This window comes from Mycteria americana, chromosome 6 (genome assembly GCF_035582795.1).
Source record: "Mycteria americana isolate JAX WOST 10 ecotype Jacksonville Zoo and Gardens chromosome 6, USCA_MyAme_1.0, whole genome shotgun sequence".
In the NCBI taxonomy this organism is placed as follows: Eukaryota; Metazoa; Chordata; class Aves; order Ciconiiformes; family Ciconiidae; genus Mycteria; species Mycteria americana.
The window spans coordinates 38,422,213-38,438,274 of record NC_134370.1 but is presented as its reverse complement, the minus strand read 5'-3'; the positions used below and the strand labels follow the sequence as shown (position 1 = coordinate 38,438,274).

General features: G+C 52.5%; 1 protein-coding gene across 1 annotated transcript; it reads left to right on the top strand.

Annotated features, from left to right (window-relative positions):
• Positions 1-2,611: 2,611 nt before the first annotated feature.
• On the top strand, positions 2,612-13,971 carry SLC29A3 (solute carrier family 29 member 3). The gene is made up of 6 exons (XM_075505379.1): positions 2,612-2,710; positions 3,461-3,721; positions 7,736-7,818; positions 8,937-9,163; positions 10,325-10,487; positions 11,196-13,971. Exons 2-6 carry the CDS (start codon positions 3,473-3,475, stop codon positions 11,863-11,865), a joined length of 1,392 nt encoding a protein of 463 aa, XP_075361494.1. The 5' UTR covers positions 2,612-2,710; positions 3,461-3,472; the 3' UTR covers positions 11,866-13,971.
• The last annotated feature ends 2,091 nt before the right edge of the window (positions 13,972-16,062 follow it).

Genomic DNA, 16,062 nt, shown 5'->3' with positions numbered 1-16,062 from the left:
GGCTCTGCCAGAGCAAGCAAAGCCAGAAGGGTTTGCAGGGCGAGGTGAGGGTCCTGCTGCCCCTGCCCACCCTGCCTGGGCCACTCGCCTTGCCCAGCTTATGGGGACAAGGTGCCACCAGGAGATGGCAACGTTGTCCCTGCTCCGGGCAGACATGGGGATTCTATGACCAGTGAAAGAAATGGGGAAAAAATCGCTGCCCTGTCACCACAGCAATTCTAACATAGCCATGCGAAGATGCAAAACCCTCCCAGCTGGGCTTTCCAGCTGCAAGTGCTATGCTGAGGCAGATACCTTCTCAGAAGTGATAACCTTTTCTTTTCTTTGCATATTAATTCCTTTAACCTCAGTCTTCCAAGTTGCTTTCAACTAGGCACCTTTTGCACTAACCCATATTTCCAAGGGCCCAAATCTGTGGATAGCTTTGACCAACTGGTGACTGATTTCATCTGATGTTCTCCTATTGAAATATTCAGCTCACTCATTCCTCTTAAAATTTAACTGGCCCAAATCTTCTCTGCGGTTGATATACATTGAATTCGGTCCACATGAGAGTTCAAAAGTGCCGCGCCATCGCTAAGTGTTGACAGATTTATTCTGCCAGAGAGAAGACGCCCAGAAGCACCGGAGCAGCCCACATCAGGGTCTCTTTGACTTTTCCATTGCATGTTTAGGAAATTTCCTTTGGGCTAGTCCCACTGGATTTTACAATTCACTTACCGTGAGCTGCTCTGTACAGCAGCAGGCTGTACCGAGGGGTGGGCAGAGCTGCTCTGTAAGTCCCGGTTAACAGATTTCAATCTTTTAACCATTACTTACACGCCCTTCACTCCGTTATGCCTCCAGTGCGGCGACAGCAAGCAGCGCCATGAGATGCCTGGTATTCCTTTGGGATAACCATGAAACGCTCTCTGCTCCGGCACAGCTCGCCTTGCTTTCAAATCAGTGCTGGCCCTGTATGTGGGGTTGGGGTGGAAGTGAAGCAGCCAAACCCCACTTTGAGCATAGGGGCGTCCCTAAAATCTGCTCCAAGCCCATGTGGGGGTCTGCGTTACGGAGGGTCTCTCGAGTGTGGGTAATATTGTCTCGAGGGGCCGTCACAGCTTCGGTTAAGCGTGGACTGGCTTTGTTTCCCCTGCTCGGCTGTCATGGTCCCTTGTGCTGATGTGATCTGAGGCTCTTCTCCAGCAGTGTTTTTTTTGACATGATAGATGGCAGCAGGTCAGAAATATCAGGCAAATCCCTCTGAGCTGATGCCCCAGCCTGGCATGTCAATGTGGATGAAAATCCCACGGAGAAACCTCTGGAGAGAAACGCATGTGCTCCTCTAAAGCCTTTCAATTTCAGCACATCGCCGGTGGGTTGGTCACGTGCTTCTGCTTGTTTGCTCATGAAAGAGGAAAAAAAAGATATGTGCATGTGTCTTGGGCTATTTTGACATCTGGGTGGCCAATGCCATCTGATCTGCTCTCCTCGAAGGCTCAGAGAGGCTGGAGATGTGTGGTGGCTGGCCCCGGTTCCCAGGCGGTGGCCGGCTGTGTGTGTGCTGGTGCTGCCGGGAGATGAGGTATCTGGGTCCGTCTGCATTTGTCCCCGAGGCAGACAAATCCAGACAAATCCAAAAAAATACAGACTAGACCATCTCGGGGCCTTCTGCAAAAAATGGAGACTATTTTGCTTTGATGAAGAAAGGCTGCATATACATGCAATGGAGGAAAAAGCAAGGAAGAGATCCAGGTTGGTTATAATTATCTTAGCTATGGAGATGGGGAAGGCTAAAGGCAAACAGCTGGCAACAGGAAACGTAAGATGTAAAACTCTACTAATTGCCAACACAAGTGCAAACAAATTGGCAAAGCATGTCTGATTGTAGTGGGGTTACAGAAAAGCTGGGGCCCCACCAGTTTATCATTTTCCCGTGTGGCTGCCCATGTGCCAAGGAGCCGTACCCATCTTGGGGAAGGAAAAAGGGAAGAAGAGTGGGGGAGAGGAAGAAGGCTAACGATGTTTTCCTTCATAGTCCCACGGTGCCCTCAGGGTGACTGTGAAAGTGTAGTTTGGAAAAAATTGAGGACTTTACAGTGAAATTCATCCTAATGGGGCATTGCAGGAAGTGAAGCGAGTAAAGGAGGAGCTCGTGTCCCAGCTCTGGTAAGGGGTCCCTCACCCTCCAGAGGGATCTGGATCTGCCTCAAGAGCATCTTCTGATGCTCCCCATTCTCAGCCCTCACAACCTCAGTAGTGGATGATGCGCTCGCCCCTCGATGAATTCCACCAAAAACCAAGCCTGGGGGAAAGCTTTTATCATCCCCGCACGGTAAGCCAGGCCGTGAGTAACACTGATTGTAAGAGAGCGCTGCTTATTTAAAACCGTGGGGTCCCCGGTGCTGCTTGCGGTGCATCTGCAAGAGGTCAGCTGGGGACAGATGGAGTTAATAGTTAAAAAAACGGGGGGGGGGGAGCAGGGGAGAGATTTGCTGGAGGCCGGGGAGCAGGGCCCAGGCCGTGCCCGGGTGCCGCCGGGCTGCACCGCCCCTCGCCTCCCTTCCGCCCGCGCAGCACCGCCCGCGGGGCCGGGCCGGGGCCGGGGCCGGGGCCGGGCCGGAGCCACCCCCGCCGGGGCGGAGCGGAGCGGAGCGGAGCCGGGCGGAGCGGGGCGGCCCGGCCCGGCCCGGCGGGGAAGGAGGCGGCGGGGCCGTGCGGTGCCCCAGTAAGTGCTGCGGCGGGGGGCGCGGGCGCGGGGGGCGGGAGGGATGCGGCGCTTCCCGCTCCTGAAATGGAACGCTTTTTGCCAAATCCCTGAGTTCCGGCATTTCCCCCTGCACTTGGCTCGGCCCTTCCGCCGGGGCCACCGGGCAGGAGTTTACAAGCCGCTTTGCAAAGCCTGACGGTGCTGTAGTCGTTTAGCAAAGCCGCGTTAGTTTACACTGGCTTCGCGAAGCCTGCTGGTGTTGCGTTAGTTTACAAGTCCTTGCCCAAAGCCCGATGGTGTTATGGTAGTTTATGAGTCATTTTTGCAAAGCCTTGATGGTGTTCTATTAGTTTACAAGCCGGTCTGCAAAGCCTGGTGGTGGTGCATTAGTTTACAAGTCGTTTTAGAAAGCCCGCTGGTGTTATGCTAGTTTATAGGTCGCTCTGCAAAACCTGATGGCGTTGTTAGTTTACAAGCTGTTAATTTTTTTTGGAGCCTTGTACGTGCTGAGGATTCCTGCTTTCGCAAGGCCAAGGGGATGGGTTAATTATTAGTTATGGACGGAAACATCCCCGCCGTGTCTCGGGTCCCCTCTCCCACGCTTTCCGGGGAGCCAGCTGTCCCTGTGCCAAGCCGGTTCAGCTCACTCATCTGGCATTCACTGGGTGATCGCAGGCCAAAGGAGGAGGGAGCCACGCACAGTGGCTTGCGAACAACGGTTTGCACCCTTCACGTGATAATATCTTTTTTGGTGGTTGTTTTTTGCAGCATGCCAGCACCATGCACCCGGCAGCCCGCAGCTTTCCCCTGGATGAGGAGCCCCTGATTGAGGAGCCCTCGGTGAGCAGATGCAGCCAGCAAAAGCCAAGTGACCGCTTACATGGGGCCTACCTTATTTTTTTCCTTCTGGGCATTGGGTCCCTGCTGCCCTGGAATTTTTTCATCACGGCGAAGCACTACTGGATGTACAAGCTGCAAAACTGCTCGGGTCAGGCAGGCCCGGCAGGACAGGCAGCGTCCGATCTGCGGGTGAGTGTGCTACTTTAAAGGCAGAAAAAAAGCTGCTTTCCTTCCTTACTTGCTCTTTTTCCCCTCCACTTCCCCAAAAGGTGAGTGAATGTCCTCTGGGGTTTTGCCTGCCGCAAACCTGGGTAGCGGTTTATTTGGGGAGCACAAATAGTAGCAAGAAAGATGCTTAAAACTGAAAGGCGTGGCACTTTGAGGTCTGTCTTTTACCTGTATTTGAAGTGCTAAGGTTTAAGGTGCATTTAAAAAATTTGGCTTAACCTGCCCCATAAGCAAGGCTCCCTTTCATAGGACAATTTCTATGGTGCAAGGTAAAAATCTGTTTGTGTTGGTTATTTTTTTTTTTTTTTGTACTTCATGCTTGGTGAGCCCCTGAGCCCTGCAGGGCTCTGTACTTTTCCAGCCGGACTCGGCCGCAGCTCCCTGTGGGCTTGTGATAGCACGTGGCTTGTGATAGTCTCGAGCCCCCCCGGATGCTTTACTGCTTTTCCTTCAAGATCTGGCAGGTGTGACCGGAGTATCTCCTTGCAGCGATAAACATCTGGCTTTTGGCATATGGGACGAGGAGCTTGTCATGGGGCGATTGATGAGCCAGCCTTGGGGTGGCAGGCTTGATGGCCTCTCTTTTTCTCCCCAAAAAAGCCGCCTTCTCTTGCTCCTCCTGCCACAGCAGGATTATTTCCCTGTGCCCCCCTGACAAAGCAATGCCATTTTCTTTGTGGCTGGAAGAAGTGTTGGTGTGATGAGGCTGCGTCCCGACCTCCTCCTGTTGCCAGGCTTGTTGAAGTGGTTTGGGCACATTTTATTTTTGTATAAACACAGAGCCAGGTGTGACACTCATGTTTTCTTTATGATTTCTCACACCAGTGCGGCACCCACAGCTGCGTTAATTTTCATAGTTGTTAAGCCAGCTGTGTCTTTGATGGGGAGGAAGCGGAGTGTCACCAACGGTGCTTGTACCAGGATGCTGAACCAGGTGCTGGTGTAAACCGAGTTCTGGGTGCATTAAACTGGTGGAGACCAAGCCCCTGTGGTGCCCAGAGATCACAAACAGGTGCCCCTCTGCTAGCAAGGGTGCTCAGAGAGGGGCGAAGGGTGCTCCGCCACCGCGTGGCATGATGTCCTCCCATGTTCCCTGCATCCCACCCACTCTTCATTGCTTTTACGTCATGCTTATCCAAGGCAGTTCTTGAAAAGCTGTTTTCAAGTAGAGTAAGTATCACCGGGTGTCTTCTTCCTAAAAACACTTGCACAGCTGTATAGGAATACAGCCATTACTTTGTTGAAAAGATGTTTTTCCACTTTCTGTATGGCCGTGGCACAATGCTTTTTACTTCCTCTGGTGAAAAGCAACTTGGCTTTTCCACGGCAGTTGAGTCTCATCAAAAATAAACCGGTCGGCCCCGTTTCCGCCCTGGGATGGCGAGCCATGGCGCTGTGGCGGGAGGGCTTACCTGCAAACAGAGCTCAACTGCGGAAAGATGCACCTGCGACTGGCAGCCTGCTCTTGGCTCCAGCCTGCTCGCTGCTGCTGATTCCATGCCCCGTGCTCCAGGTAATGCTCCGGTGCCTTCAGCCGCCGCTGTGGGCCTGGATTGCTTTTCCAGCCCAGCAGGAGCCCAGATGCCGAGTCCAGGCTGGAGCGGAATAAAAACTCCTTTGCCACAGCATCTCGGCAACTCTGGGCGGCGCCGGCTGATGCCAGTGACTAATTTGCCACCGTGATGCTTTGTTTTTGTTTGGGTTTTTTTAAGGTATTTTTAAAGTTTTTTTTTAAGTGTGCGTTGTGCACCATGGCAGCGTGTTTGAAGATGCTGTAGTTCATACAGGGTCAAACACCTCCATTACACACCTCAGCTCCATGGCTGAGGGATGACACCTTCCCCTGCGAGAGGCAGAGGTGGGAGGAAGGTGTTGGGTTTGCTTTGTGGATTATTATTATTATTTATTATTAGCAAGGAAAGGGGTGACAGTCTTTCAGTGCCTGCGTTTCTCATCTAAAACCACGTCAGCGATGGGGAGTTCGGCCCTTGCAAGCAAGGGATGCCCGGAGGAGATGAGACGGCTGGTCAGGGAGCGCTCAGCAGAAAGGGGGAAGAACTAGGTATATGTTGCATAGCCAAAAATTTGCTCTGAAAGCATGTCTGTGATGGGTGTGAATACCCACTTGGGCAGAAGAGTTACCATCTAAGCTGGATTAACACCTAATGAGCAGGAGCAAAGAGGTGAGATGAGTATTGGAGCCTGATATTTTTCCCTTGATCCGGGCATGGATTAAATTTGCAACTCGCCATTCTGCTGCTGCATTAAAAATGTGACATGAGGGCTTTCCTTTTTCACAGGAACAACAGCAATTGAAACCCTTCTACTCGGCTTTTCTTTTCCAGCAGGGTTTGGCCGTGGGTAAAGCATGGTAAAATTTCCTAGTGCAGTGCAGGCTCCTCAGTTTCTTAAATACTTTCCCCAGTTCTCTTCCCACCGCTGATGTGTGCACGTTTGTTGGGAGCAAATGAATATTTCCCTGGGGTGCTTGTAATGAAGCATCTCTGCTGGATTACTGCAAGTGTGGATATACTTCTGCTTGGTGGAAAGCATTATAAAGTCTTCCTCTCCACCCCCCAAAAGAAAAATAAAATTAACTTTGAAGTATATTAAATATCCCTGGGTTGGTTTGGGGGTTTGTTTTAAGTAGGTTGATAAATAAGCTTTAGTTTTAGCAGCCAACTTTGCATTTTGCTTTGTCTTTTCTCCTATAATTCATCACGTGGCCGTAGAGCTTTGAGCTTCCTGCTTCGCCAAGCCGATCTAAGTGCAGGCATTTATGTCTCCATCTATATGGACCCTCTAGGAGTGATTATTAGATTTTTCCGTCGCTTACAGTAAAGCTCCTGATAGGGAAGAATAAATGAACATGCTTGTAAACTGATTAAAAGACTATGATGCAAAGCTGCAAAAAAAAGAAAAGTGCAGAGAAAACGTGCCAAGTGCCTTCTCGCTCTCGGACATGACATGGCCCCGTCTCTGTAGCTAGGTAACTGCAGAAAATGAAAGTCCATCACGATGGGGGTTGATATGTAGGTCATCCTCTTTGTGAGCGTCGTCCTACCTGCTGGCTGAGATTCCCACAGAAAAAACAGAGGATTAAGCACCTCGAGGGGAGGAGATGGAGCAGACATGCTTTAACAACATAATACATAAAATGGATTGAAAATGTAAGCGTTTGGCTGCAATCTTGGCAGAGAAATATCTCTCTCTCTGCTGTGGTTATTGCTTTCTGCGTGCCCAGCCTGACCTCTGTGTGAGGCGGGCTGGTGAATATTGACTGATGCTGCAGCCGACTTGCTCGGATGATATACGAGTTCCCGGAGTAAATGTGTGTTGAGTCTCAATATAGTTTCTCAATGAGTTTCGTGTGCGCAGAGAAGGAGACCGGGAGGGAAAATAATGTCCCTGTGTCCCCACCCGCGCTGCTTTTGCTCGAGCACGTTCTCAGGCGTGGTGTCCTCGTCGCTCCGGGTGGAGAGGGATGCGCAGGTTGGGCTTTTGAGGCAGTTAGCTAATAATATTAATGCTTTTGTGTCCCAGTTTATGAAAACCAGCCCTCATGGAGCCCAAGTAGGGTAAGATGTTCAGGGGGTTTGTCCAGGCCACCGGAGCCAGCCAGAGAAATTCAGACCTCCTTATTTTGGTCGCTGCCCCACAGGGCCAGCGCAGCAGTAAGGCAGGTATTTCCTTCACCATTTTTGCTTCTGAATTTCTGTCCCTAATTTCCTGAAATATCCCAGGCCTGTTGCAGGATGGGACAGCCCCAGGATGGTTTCCATCGCCCGTTCCCTTTGCCCATCATCCTGAGCAGCTTTGCAACACGTGCTACGATGCAATGAGGTGGACACCTACATCACAACTCCCTACGCGTGTTGTATCGTGCCGTATGTAGGACCTGAAATTCATGTGTTGTTCCCCCCCTACCTTTTTTCTTTTTTTTTTTTTTTTTTTTTTCTTTCTCCTTCCTGGCAGGACTTTTTTGAGAGTTACATCTCCATTGCTTCGACCGTGCCCTCAGTGCTGTGCCTGATAGGAAACTTCTTGCTCGTCAACAAGTAAGTGCTGCTCCGTTCCTGGGTCCATTAGCCGCGGCTCTCCCCGGCTTTGCCCGTGTCGCTCCTGCCTTTCTCCAGCTTCAGCTGTGGCTCCCAGCTCAGCCTTCCCTTCCCTTGGGGGGAAGCCATGGGGCACACAGGGAATCATGAGCGCAGCCTCCCCGTGCGGCCAAAATCCCCTTGTCTGTCCCTGCCTGAATCGCAGCCGGCTGCGATGAAGCGGGGTGAAGCACCCTGCTCCCTGCCAGCAGCACCCATGCCTGGAGTTGCACCGCTGTAAATAAATTCCTAATAAATTCCTTGGTTAATTGCTTGGCAAACTGTCTTTCCTCGTAAAAATGCCATCGCTGTCACCAGGGGACTGGCTGACTGACAAGAGCTGGGCTTATCCAGGCAGGAGTAACGCCTTGCTCTAGTCCTACCAGCCGCTGAACTGGGTTAAGAAATGGACTATCTGTGCCCTGTTGCAAGCTTGACATAAATCTAAAATAGCTGCTTCCCCTCATTTGTACCATTCCTTATCCCAGATCAAACTCCCGCATGTTTGCAGGTGAAGAGGAATGTGTTTGTGTGCTTAATCTCTAGATCCTGGCTGCCGTTCCAGCTCCCCACGTCTCTCCTTTGCCCCCTTCGTCCTGCCCCCAGGCCAGCCCCAGTCTCCCAGCTGGGTAATAAGCAACCTCCGTGCTCAAGCAACTAATTTGCTTGTAGTGACATGCCTGGGATTGCTTTCACCCAGCCTGCCGTGTTCCCCAGGAAGGCTTTATCGCTGCTGCTGTACGTCATTCTAGCCAGCGATGGGGATAGCTCTTGATTTCTGGGAGAAATGGGTATTTACCATTTGGGTATTGATACCCAAATGATACCCAACTGATACCTATTTACCAAATGGGTATCAGTTGGGCTGATAGACTTAGTCCTGCTGATGGCAGAAGTGGAAATCACACAGTTAACATCTAAAGGCTTCTGAGAAAAAGCAGTACTTTTTATTCCTCATCTCCTCCACCTTTCTTTATTTTCTTTGATCCTTCTCACAAGCAGAGGAGTTGGTGTCCTCTGCGTCGTGCCTTCACGTTATAGTTTTAAACACAGAAGTCTCTCCTTCCCCTTGTCCGCAGGGTGCCCGCCAGTGTCCGGATCCTGTCCTCCCTCCTCGTCATGCTGGCTGTCTTCCTGGTGATCACGGTGCTGGTGAAGGTTGACACCTCCGCCTGGACCACCTGCTTCTTTGCCCTCACCATTGGCTGTGTGGTCATCGTCAGCAGCGCCTCAACCATCTTCACCAGCAGCATCTTCGGCCTGAGCAGCTGCTTCCCCATGAAGAACTTGCAGGCGCTGATCTCGGGTTGGTGTCCCTCAGCCGCACCGTCCTGGTGGGATCATGCTCTTGGGTTTTCTGTGGTTGGTTTTCTTTCCTGCATCTGGCATTTCATCACATGGGGTTTATTTTAGAAACTTGACTTTGCCTTAAAGATAAAGGGAAGTTGCTGAAGGAGAAACATGCTCGGTCACATGAGCCAGTGCTGTCGTTTGTGTAAATATCCATAAACCAAAGTGCTGAGGGCTCAGCAGAGACGAGGAGAGCGGCAGTCCTTCACCGTCCCTGCCCAGGGGGTGAACACCCTGCAGAGCAGCTCCAGCCAGCACGATGGCTTGACCTGGTTATTTGTTCTGTGCAGGGAGAAGGAGGGGAAGGAGATACGTCCCTCAGCTCCTCCCTTTGCAGCTGGAGGAATCTTCAACTTTGCATTGTCTCCTCCTTTCTGTTCAGCATTTCCATGCATTTCCATGAGTGATGAGGGGCGTTGGGAGTCATGAGTGATGAGCTCCCTGGAGGTTTGATAACGTTATAAATGTGCTGTGGAACGGATGACAAACCAAGAGGGGAAGGGGAAAAAAAATCAATATGGAGAATTTTATCCCGGGGCTGAGACAGGAGTGTTTTAATGAGTTTAGCCCAGTGGGGGAAATAACCGCATCCCTGAGACAGCATACCTGTTGCTGGTGGCTTGTAGTCCTGTCTAGGGGAGTGCAGAAGAGAGGCGGTTATATGTGTGCCAGTGGAAAGCCAGGTTTAGGCTTTGGGCAGGGTTTGGACCTTCTCTGCAGGACTTGGCACATGCAAGCCCAGCGGGTCGGGTCCCATCCTGACCCTTGTGCAGTGCTGCAGCTGTGTTGGAATGGATGCAGGATGGGACCTGGGCTGTGATGCAGCCCCACAAATAGCTGCGTTGCAGCAAGGCATGGAAATGGAGATGAGGTGGTGTGTGCGGCTGCACCCTGAGCTGGGTTTGGGGACCAGTGTGTGGGGCAGGGGGGTGAGCTGCTTCCCCTGGGGGGTTTGTGCACACCAGGAGCTATTAATAAGAGGATGCTGCTGTTTCTGGGTTCCCCCTCTCTATCAAAGTCCTCCTTGCTGGAGGTGCTGTGGGTTGCGCTCTGCCACCTCAATGTCCCTCAACTGTGCCCCGGGCACTGAGCTCTGACTCTCTGGTCCCTCACGCAGGTCAGGCTATGGGCGGCACGATCAGCGCCGTCGCCTCCGTAATAGACCTGGCGGCAGCAGCCGACGTTACGGACAGCGCCCTGGCCTACTTCCTCACCGCCGACATCTTCATCGTCATCTGCATCATGGTGTACCTCCTCCTCCCCAGGCTGGAGTACTCCAGGTGTGTGCACCAGCCTGCCGTGGGCATCCCACAAGCACGGGTCGGGAGGGTTTGTTACTGTCGATGCTGAGCAGGCTTTCTGGGGGGCCCATGAGGTGCTTGCTGTGCCAGTCCCTGCCCCATCACCCCCCGGCATCCCACCCAGCACCCCGCGCTCCGGCTCCAGCACTGTGCCGCCACCAGCCACACTTCCCCATTTGACCGAAACCACAGACCGAAACTGGGCGCCTGCCCCAGCACGTGCTGAGTTTCTGGCAAGCCTCCCCTGGGGGGAGAGGGGTGCTGATGCAGGGGCTTCTAAAATGCATGAAGTCAGCGGAGAGCTGTGATCTGGAAGGAGGCAGCTAGATGGGTCCCTGTAGGGTGTCCATATCTGCAATGTCAGGCACTGATGTGTATGACCCATTGGTCTTGTTGGTGCTTGCAACCCCCGAAACCACCTGGCCCCCCAAATGCCTGCATGCAGTAGGGCCCCCTGTGAACCACCGAGGGTGTAAAGGGATCCCCATGGTGGGGAAGAGGAGTGGTGGGTCCCTGAGGGTCACCTCGCCATACGAGGTGGGAGCTGGAGGTGCGATAGGGTCGCTGCAACCACCTTCACTGGGTCCAGCAGACGTCCCTGCGTTGCCAACTTCTCCTGCTCTCTCTCCAAATCTTAGTTTGGGTTATGACCCCACTTGGCTAATAATCTCCCTCCTCTTTTTCCAGGTATTACATGAACAGCCAGAAGGAGAGCCCAGCTTTGTCCACCGTGCCACCCGACAGCTCCGCGGAGGATGAGGCAGAGCCAGGAGGCACCACAAATACCTCCTTCCTTGCAAAAGGCACCGGCATCCCTCCACTCCGCCCCATCCTGCAGAAGACCGCCCTCCTCGGCTTCTGCCTCTTCTATGTCTTCTTCATCTCTATCGTCATCTTCCCTTCTCTCTCCTCCAACATCGAGTCGGTCAGCAAGTCCTCAGGAAGCCCGTGGAGCACCAAGTACTTTGCGCCGCTCACCAGTTTCCTCCTTTACAACTTTGCCGACTGGTGCGGGAGGCAGATCACAGCCTGGATCCAGGCTCCCGGCCCCAAGAGCAAGCTGCTGCCCGCCCTTGTCCTCCTCAGGACCATCTTCCTCCCTCTCTTCATCCTCAGCAACTACCAACCCCGGGCTCACATCCGGACGGTGGTCTTCAACCGAGACATCTACCCGGTGGTCTTCACGGCGCTGCTGGGGCTGAGCAACGGCTACCTGGGGACGCTGGTCATTGTCTATGGCCCCAAGATCGTGCCAAAAGAGCTGGCCGAGGCGGCGGGGGTGGTGATGACATTTTACCTCATGCTGGGGCTGGCTGTGGGGTCCGCCTGCTCTGTTCTTGTTGTCCACCTCATGTAGAGGAGCAGCCAGGGGGGGATGCCCTTGGTTTGCAGTGCTGCTGTTGCATATTTAAGGGTTTTTTTTCCCCAAAAAGCCAGGCACGCCACCATTTTAGGACAGGCTGCCTGTCTGGGGTGGGGAGGGGGGGCGGGTTGCATGCAGGGGGAAAGTCCTCCTTCTGGGAAGGGGTGTCCCCTGTGCTTGGGAGGTCCCGTCGGACATTTGTCACTCCCTGGCTCAACCAGAGCAAACAGACCAAAAAAGCCTCATCCTCCCCAGGGAGCTCAGGGAAGCACCAGGGGCAGAGGGAAAACTGTCCCTAACCCCAGTGCCAGTGGGCAAGGGTGGCTTGCTGCTGCCACCACGCTGGTTTTAAACTGAAACCGGGGCTTTTGATGGCACCTCGGGTTTTGCTGCCTCACTGTTACGAGTTTAGCCCTGCAGTGTTTTGGTGGTCTCGGGGGGACCCCCCTTCATCAAGCTGTGATGGTGGTGGTGAGCTAAAGGGGATTTGAGCCCTGGAGCACCTTCAAGTGAGCTTCGGGAGCAGATAGCAGCTACGCCGGGGAGCAGGGCACCGTTTCAGGGGGTCTTCATACATTCATGCCACAAAAAAGCATATATAAGGGAAACCTCTCCACTTGGACTTCTTGCTTTAATTTTTCCAGATAAGATTGAACTGAGGGATCATCCACCTCCCAGCACAGTGCTACTAGTGCCGGGGCTGCGTGTCGTGGCCAACCTGAGACCATTTCTCCTGCTGTGACCGCGGTGTGACGGTTGTGGACTCTAACTTACCTGTCTGCAGCTGAATCCCAAGGAAAGCGAAATGCTCAGTGGTCCTAACCTAAGGTTTTTAAGGTGTCTTTAGTCTGCCTTGAGAAAGGTCTGTAAAAGCCAGGGAGAGGTATTAGACAGGCTCTGATGTGATGTTCTCAGCAGAAAGCTGATTAATTTAGGTAGACAGGCGGCATATGGTGTCCAGATGCTTTCAGAGGGGTGGGGTACTGTGACACCCAAAAAGATGGCCCACCCAAAGGGGACCGGCTTTTAAAGTCACTTAAAATTCCATATGCAAATGCAGCCTGGACTAAATACAATTATTGTATTTATTTACTCAAATTGCGTGGATTTATGGTCTAGGAGAGGTGAACTGGTAAGCAAGGATGTAATGGCATGACTTGGCATTACAGCTGATACCTCAGGGATGCTATCTATGGAAAATACTTCCTTTAAGACTGGGTCATTAATGGATGCTCTCTCAGCATCTCCTGCTTGACCGAGTAGTGGAGAAGCTGCTGGTCTGGGTTGCCAGCCTGTCTCCCTGCTGTGCTGGATGTGGTGGTTAGCAAGAGGGAGGATGCAGGGCTGGTGCCTTTCCACCCACGGCCGCCCTGGCTTTGCTGGGAGAGCAGCAGGATTGACAGCGGTTATTGCCACGGGGTGGAATGTAGGCTTGGTGGGTGGTGTTTTTGTTATACAAATCCTTTCCAGTGTTTAATTTGGGCTCGTTGGCAATACACACACAGTTTTGCTTTGCGGCTGATTTTTATTTAAACATAAAATCCAGACACGAGTGGAAGATTCACAGGGTGTGCGGTACCGAGGAGCACCTTTACGGAACCCGACTTTGCACGTGCGGGCTCTTAATCCTCTCGCTTCGGTAGGTTTGCAGCCCTTTGGCACCCGACGCTTGGCGAGAGACCGCTTTGGCCAGCGTTGACCCAGGTGAAGGTCGACCTCAGCTTGAAGGGCAGCCCAAGGGCTGAGGTAGCGATGCTGGCCAGCCAGCTGGGTGCCATTCATGAGGGCAAGCACTCCCATTGCCTCCACATTGCTTGGGGTAATGCACTAAGTTGGTCATGGCTGAAAAGCCTAAGCCATCCTCGTGTTGGCAACCGAAATGTCCCTTTGTGGCCTTCAGTGCTTCCCACTCGAGAGCCTCCTGCGTGGTCTTCTCTCCTTAACTCGTTTTCCCCCGGTCCCAGGTGTAATGGGATTCTGCTCATTTGCTGGTTGCTTTACACCTCTGCTGATCCTCTCCCTCATGTTACAGACTGAATACCTCTTGAGACAGAACTTAATTATCCGGTACCATTGCTAATAAAGTTAATTCTTGATACTGTCCAACTGCTGCTGTCTGAAGTGATTTCTCCTGGACATGCACCGATGCCTGTGCTTTTAGTTTGCATTTTTCCTTCTGGTCATCCTTCTCTCCCAGCTTGGATTGTAAACTTGGAGAAATCACTGACAAGGGCCGGGTGAAGGAGCCTCAAGCGAATTGCTTTGAGAGCCCAGTTATTCTAATTTAATATCTCCAAATTACCTGCACGTAGGTGGGGAGAGTGTACTTGCTGCATCTGCAGGGGAAGCAGGCAAAAAGGGAATTTATCCTTTGTCTTTGATGGTATTCAGCTAAGGAAAGTTAGAGAAATGATGGGAAAAATCAATACAGGTTCAAATTGGGCAAGAATGAGGTCTGAGTATAAAGCAGGGACTGCTGGTGGGAGTGCCATGGTACAGGGATGGATGCTGACAGGCAGCCTGAGCCATGAGCATGTGGGTGATCCCCCTGCAAAAGGGGATGGGTAATTTATAGGGCGTTGCATATGACGGCAGGGAAGTAATTACTGCCATATACTGCCTGGGCAAAGTCGCATCTGACGCTCTGCATAGGCCATATCGAAGAGCTCAAGCTAAGAAAATGCAGAATGAGGAGGGGAACGGCGGTTGCAAGGCAGAACAAAGGATGCTGTGTCTGCCACGTGGAGCTGTTTTTCAGACGTGTTAGTGGCAATGCAGCCACGGTTTATTTCTTGATGGTTTTAAATAATGTATCTTTGATAAGGAATGCAGCCATTGACCCCACTTTCCAGTTCAGGAATGACACATGCTCCCTGCTCTGCACCATCATCAAGGTGGGACAGCCAGCAGAAATGCTGTAGGGGTCAAAACCTACTTCATGGTATTTAGGAGATAACACTTCTAGGTCTCAAAGAGCTTTACAAGAGAGCATGGCTCCCCAGGTCTTTGTTTGGACCTGGGACACCTGAGGGCTGGGAGCTGAGCTGGATCCATGGGTCTTCCTCGCCTGTCCAAAATGGCGTTGCCAGATTTGTATCTCTTTAATTAACACCATCCCCTCAGCTGCTTAAGAGAGACTAGCAGGGTTGTAAATGTTTTCACCATCTTTCAGCTGAGGGACGTGGGGTGTGAGCTGGCCGGCGGGGGAAGGACCACGTGCTCTCTGCAGGGCTTGGCCTCCTCTCACCAGCGGGCATAAAACGAGCGATGCGGGCGCTTGCAAAATTCATGAAGGTGGGCCCACAAAGTGAAACTAAATCAAAGATGTGCACAAATCCCTGCTCGGTGCCAAGTGGCAAAGCCACTCTTTGCCCAGCACTCGGGGCCAGCGTTGCTGGCACAGCAGCCAGGAGGATGGAGAGCCCCGCGCTCCCCCAGCTCTGCGGAGGGCTGGCAGCCCGGCGTGGTCAGGATGCTGCGCCTGTCCCACGCTGGCTTCTGAAATGGCCTTTGGTGTTAAATCCAACTGGCCGAGGGGAGATGAAAGCTGCGAACTGGCAAAGCAACGCCAGCAAGATGGGAGGGCGCGGGGAGCGGGAGGGGGTTGGATGAAAGGGCAGAAAGCGGAGGAGACACATCTGTTGCAGCTTCTGCTCAAAGGAGAGTAACCGAGCCTATGCCCGACCTATTTTGTTCTCTCTTTCAGCTTGGTGGTGCCAACTGCTCCTTCCTGCTTCAGAGCTGGAGCCTTTAAGTGTAGGTATTGAGGGTTTTAAAGCAAACAAATGCGCTCTAGGAGGAAAGGAAACTTTTGTTATGGGGTGGTACTCATCTCCCATCAGTCACAAGTGACTGTCCCTCTTTCTCTCTGATCTCCAAAGCCTTGTTTAGCCTGTCCCAACTCGGTGGAGTGCCCCGCAGGGTAGAAATGCTGCCGCCTCTCCATCTGTGATACCAGCCTTTGCATTGCAGAGGCTTGGCGCAGCACTATGACCCTTGGGGAGGTGGAAGCATCTTGGAAACAACCTCGCTGTCCTTCAGCATCACCTTGGTGGTGACCAACAAGAAGCTCTGCTGCCTCTCGGCTGCTCCGTTGTATGTGTTTTGGGGCAGGACTCATCCTTTCAGTGTTTCACCGGGATGCACAGTCAAAAGCCTACACGGCTGAAGTGAAATTGCTTTTGGTGGCTC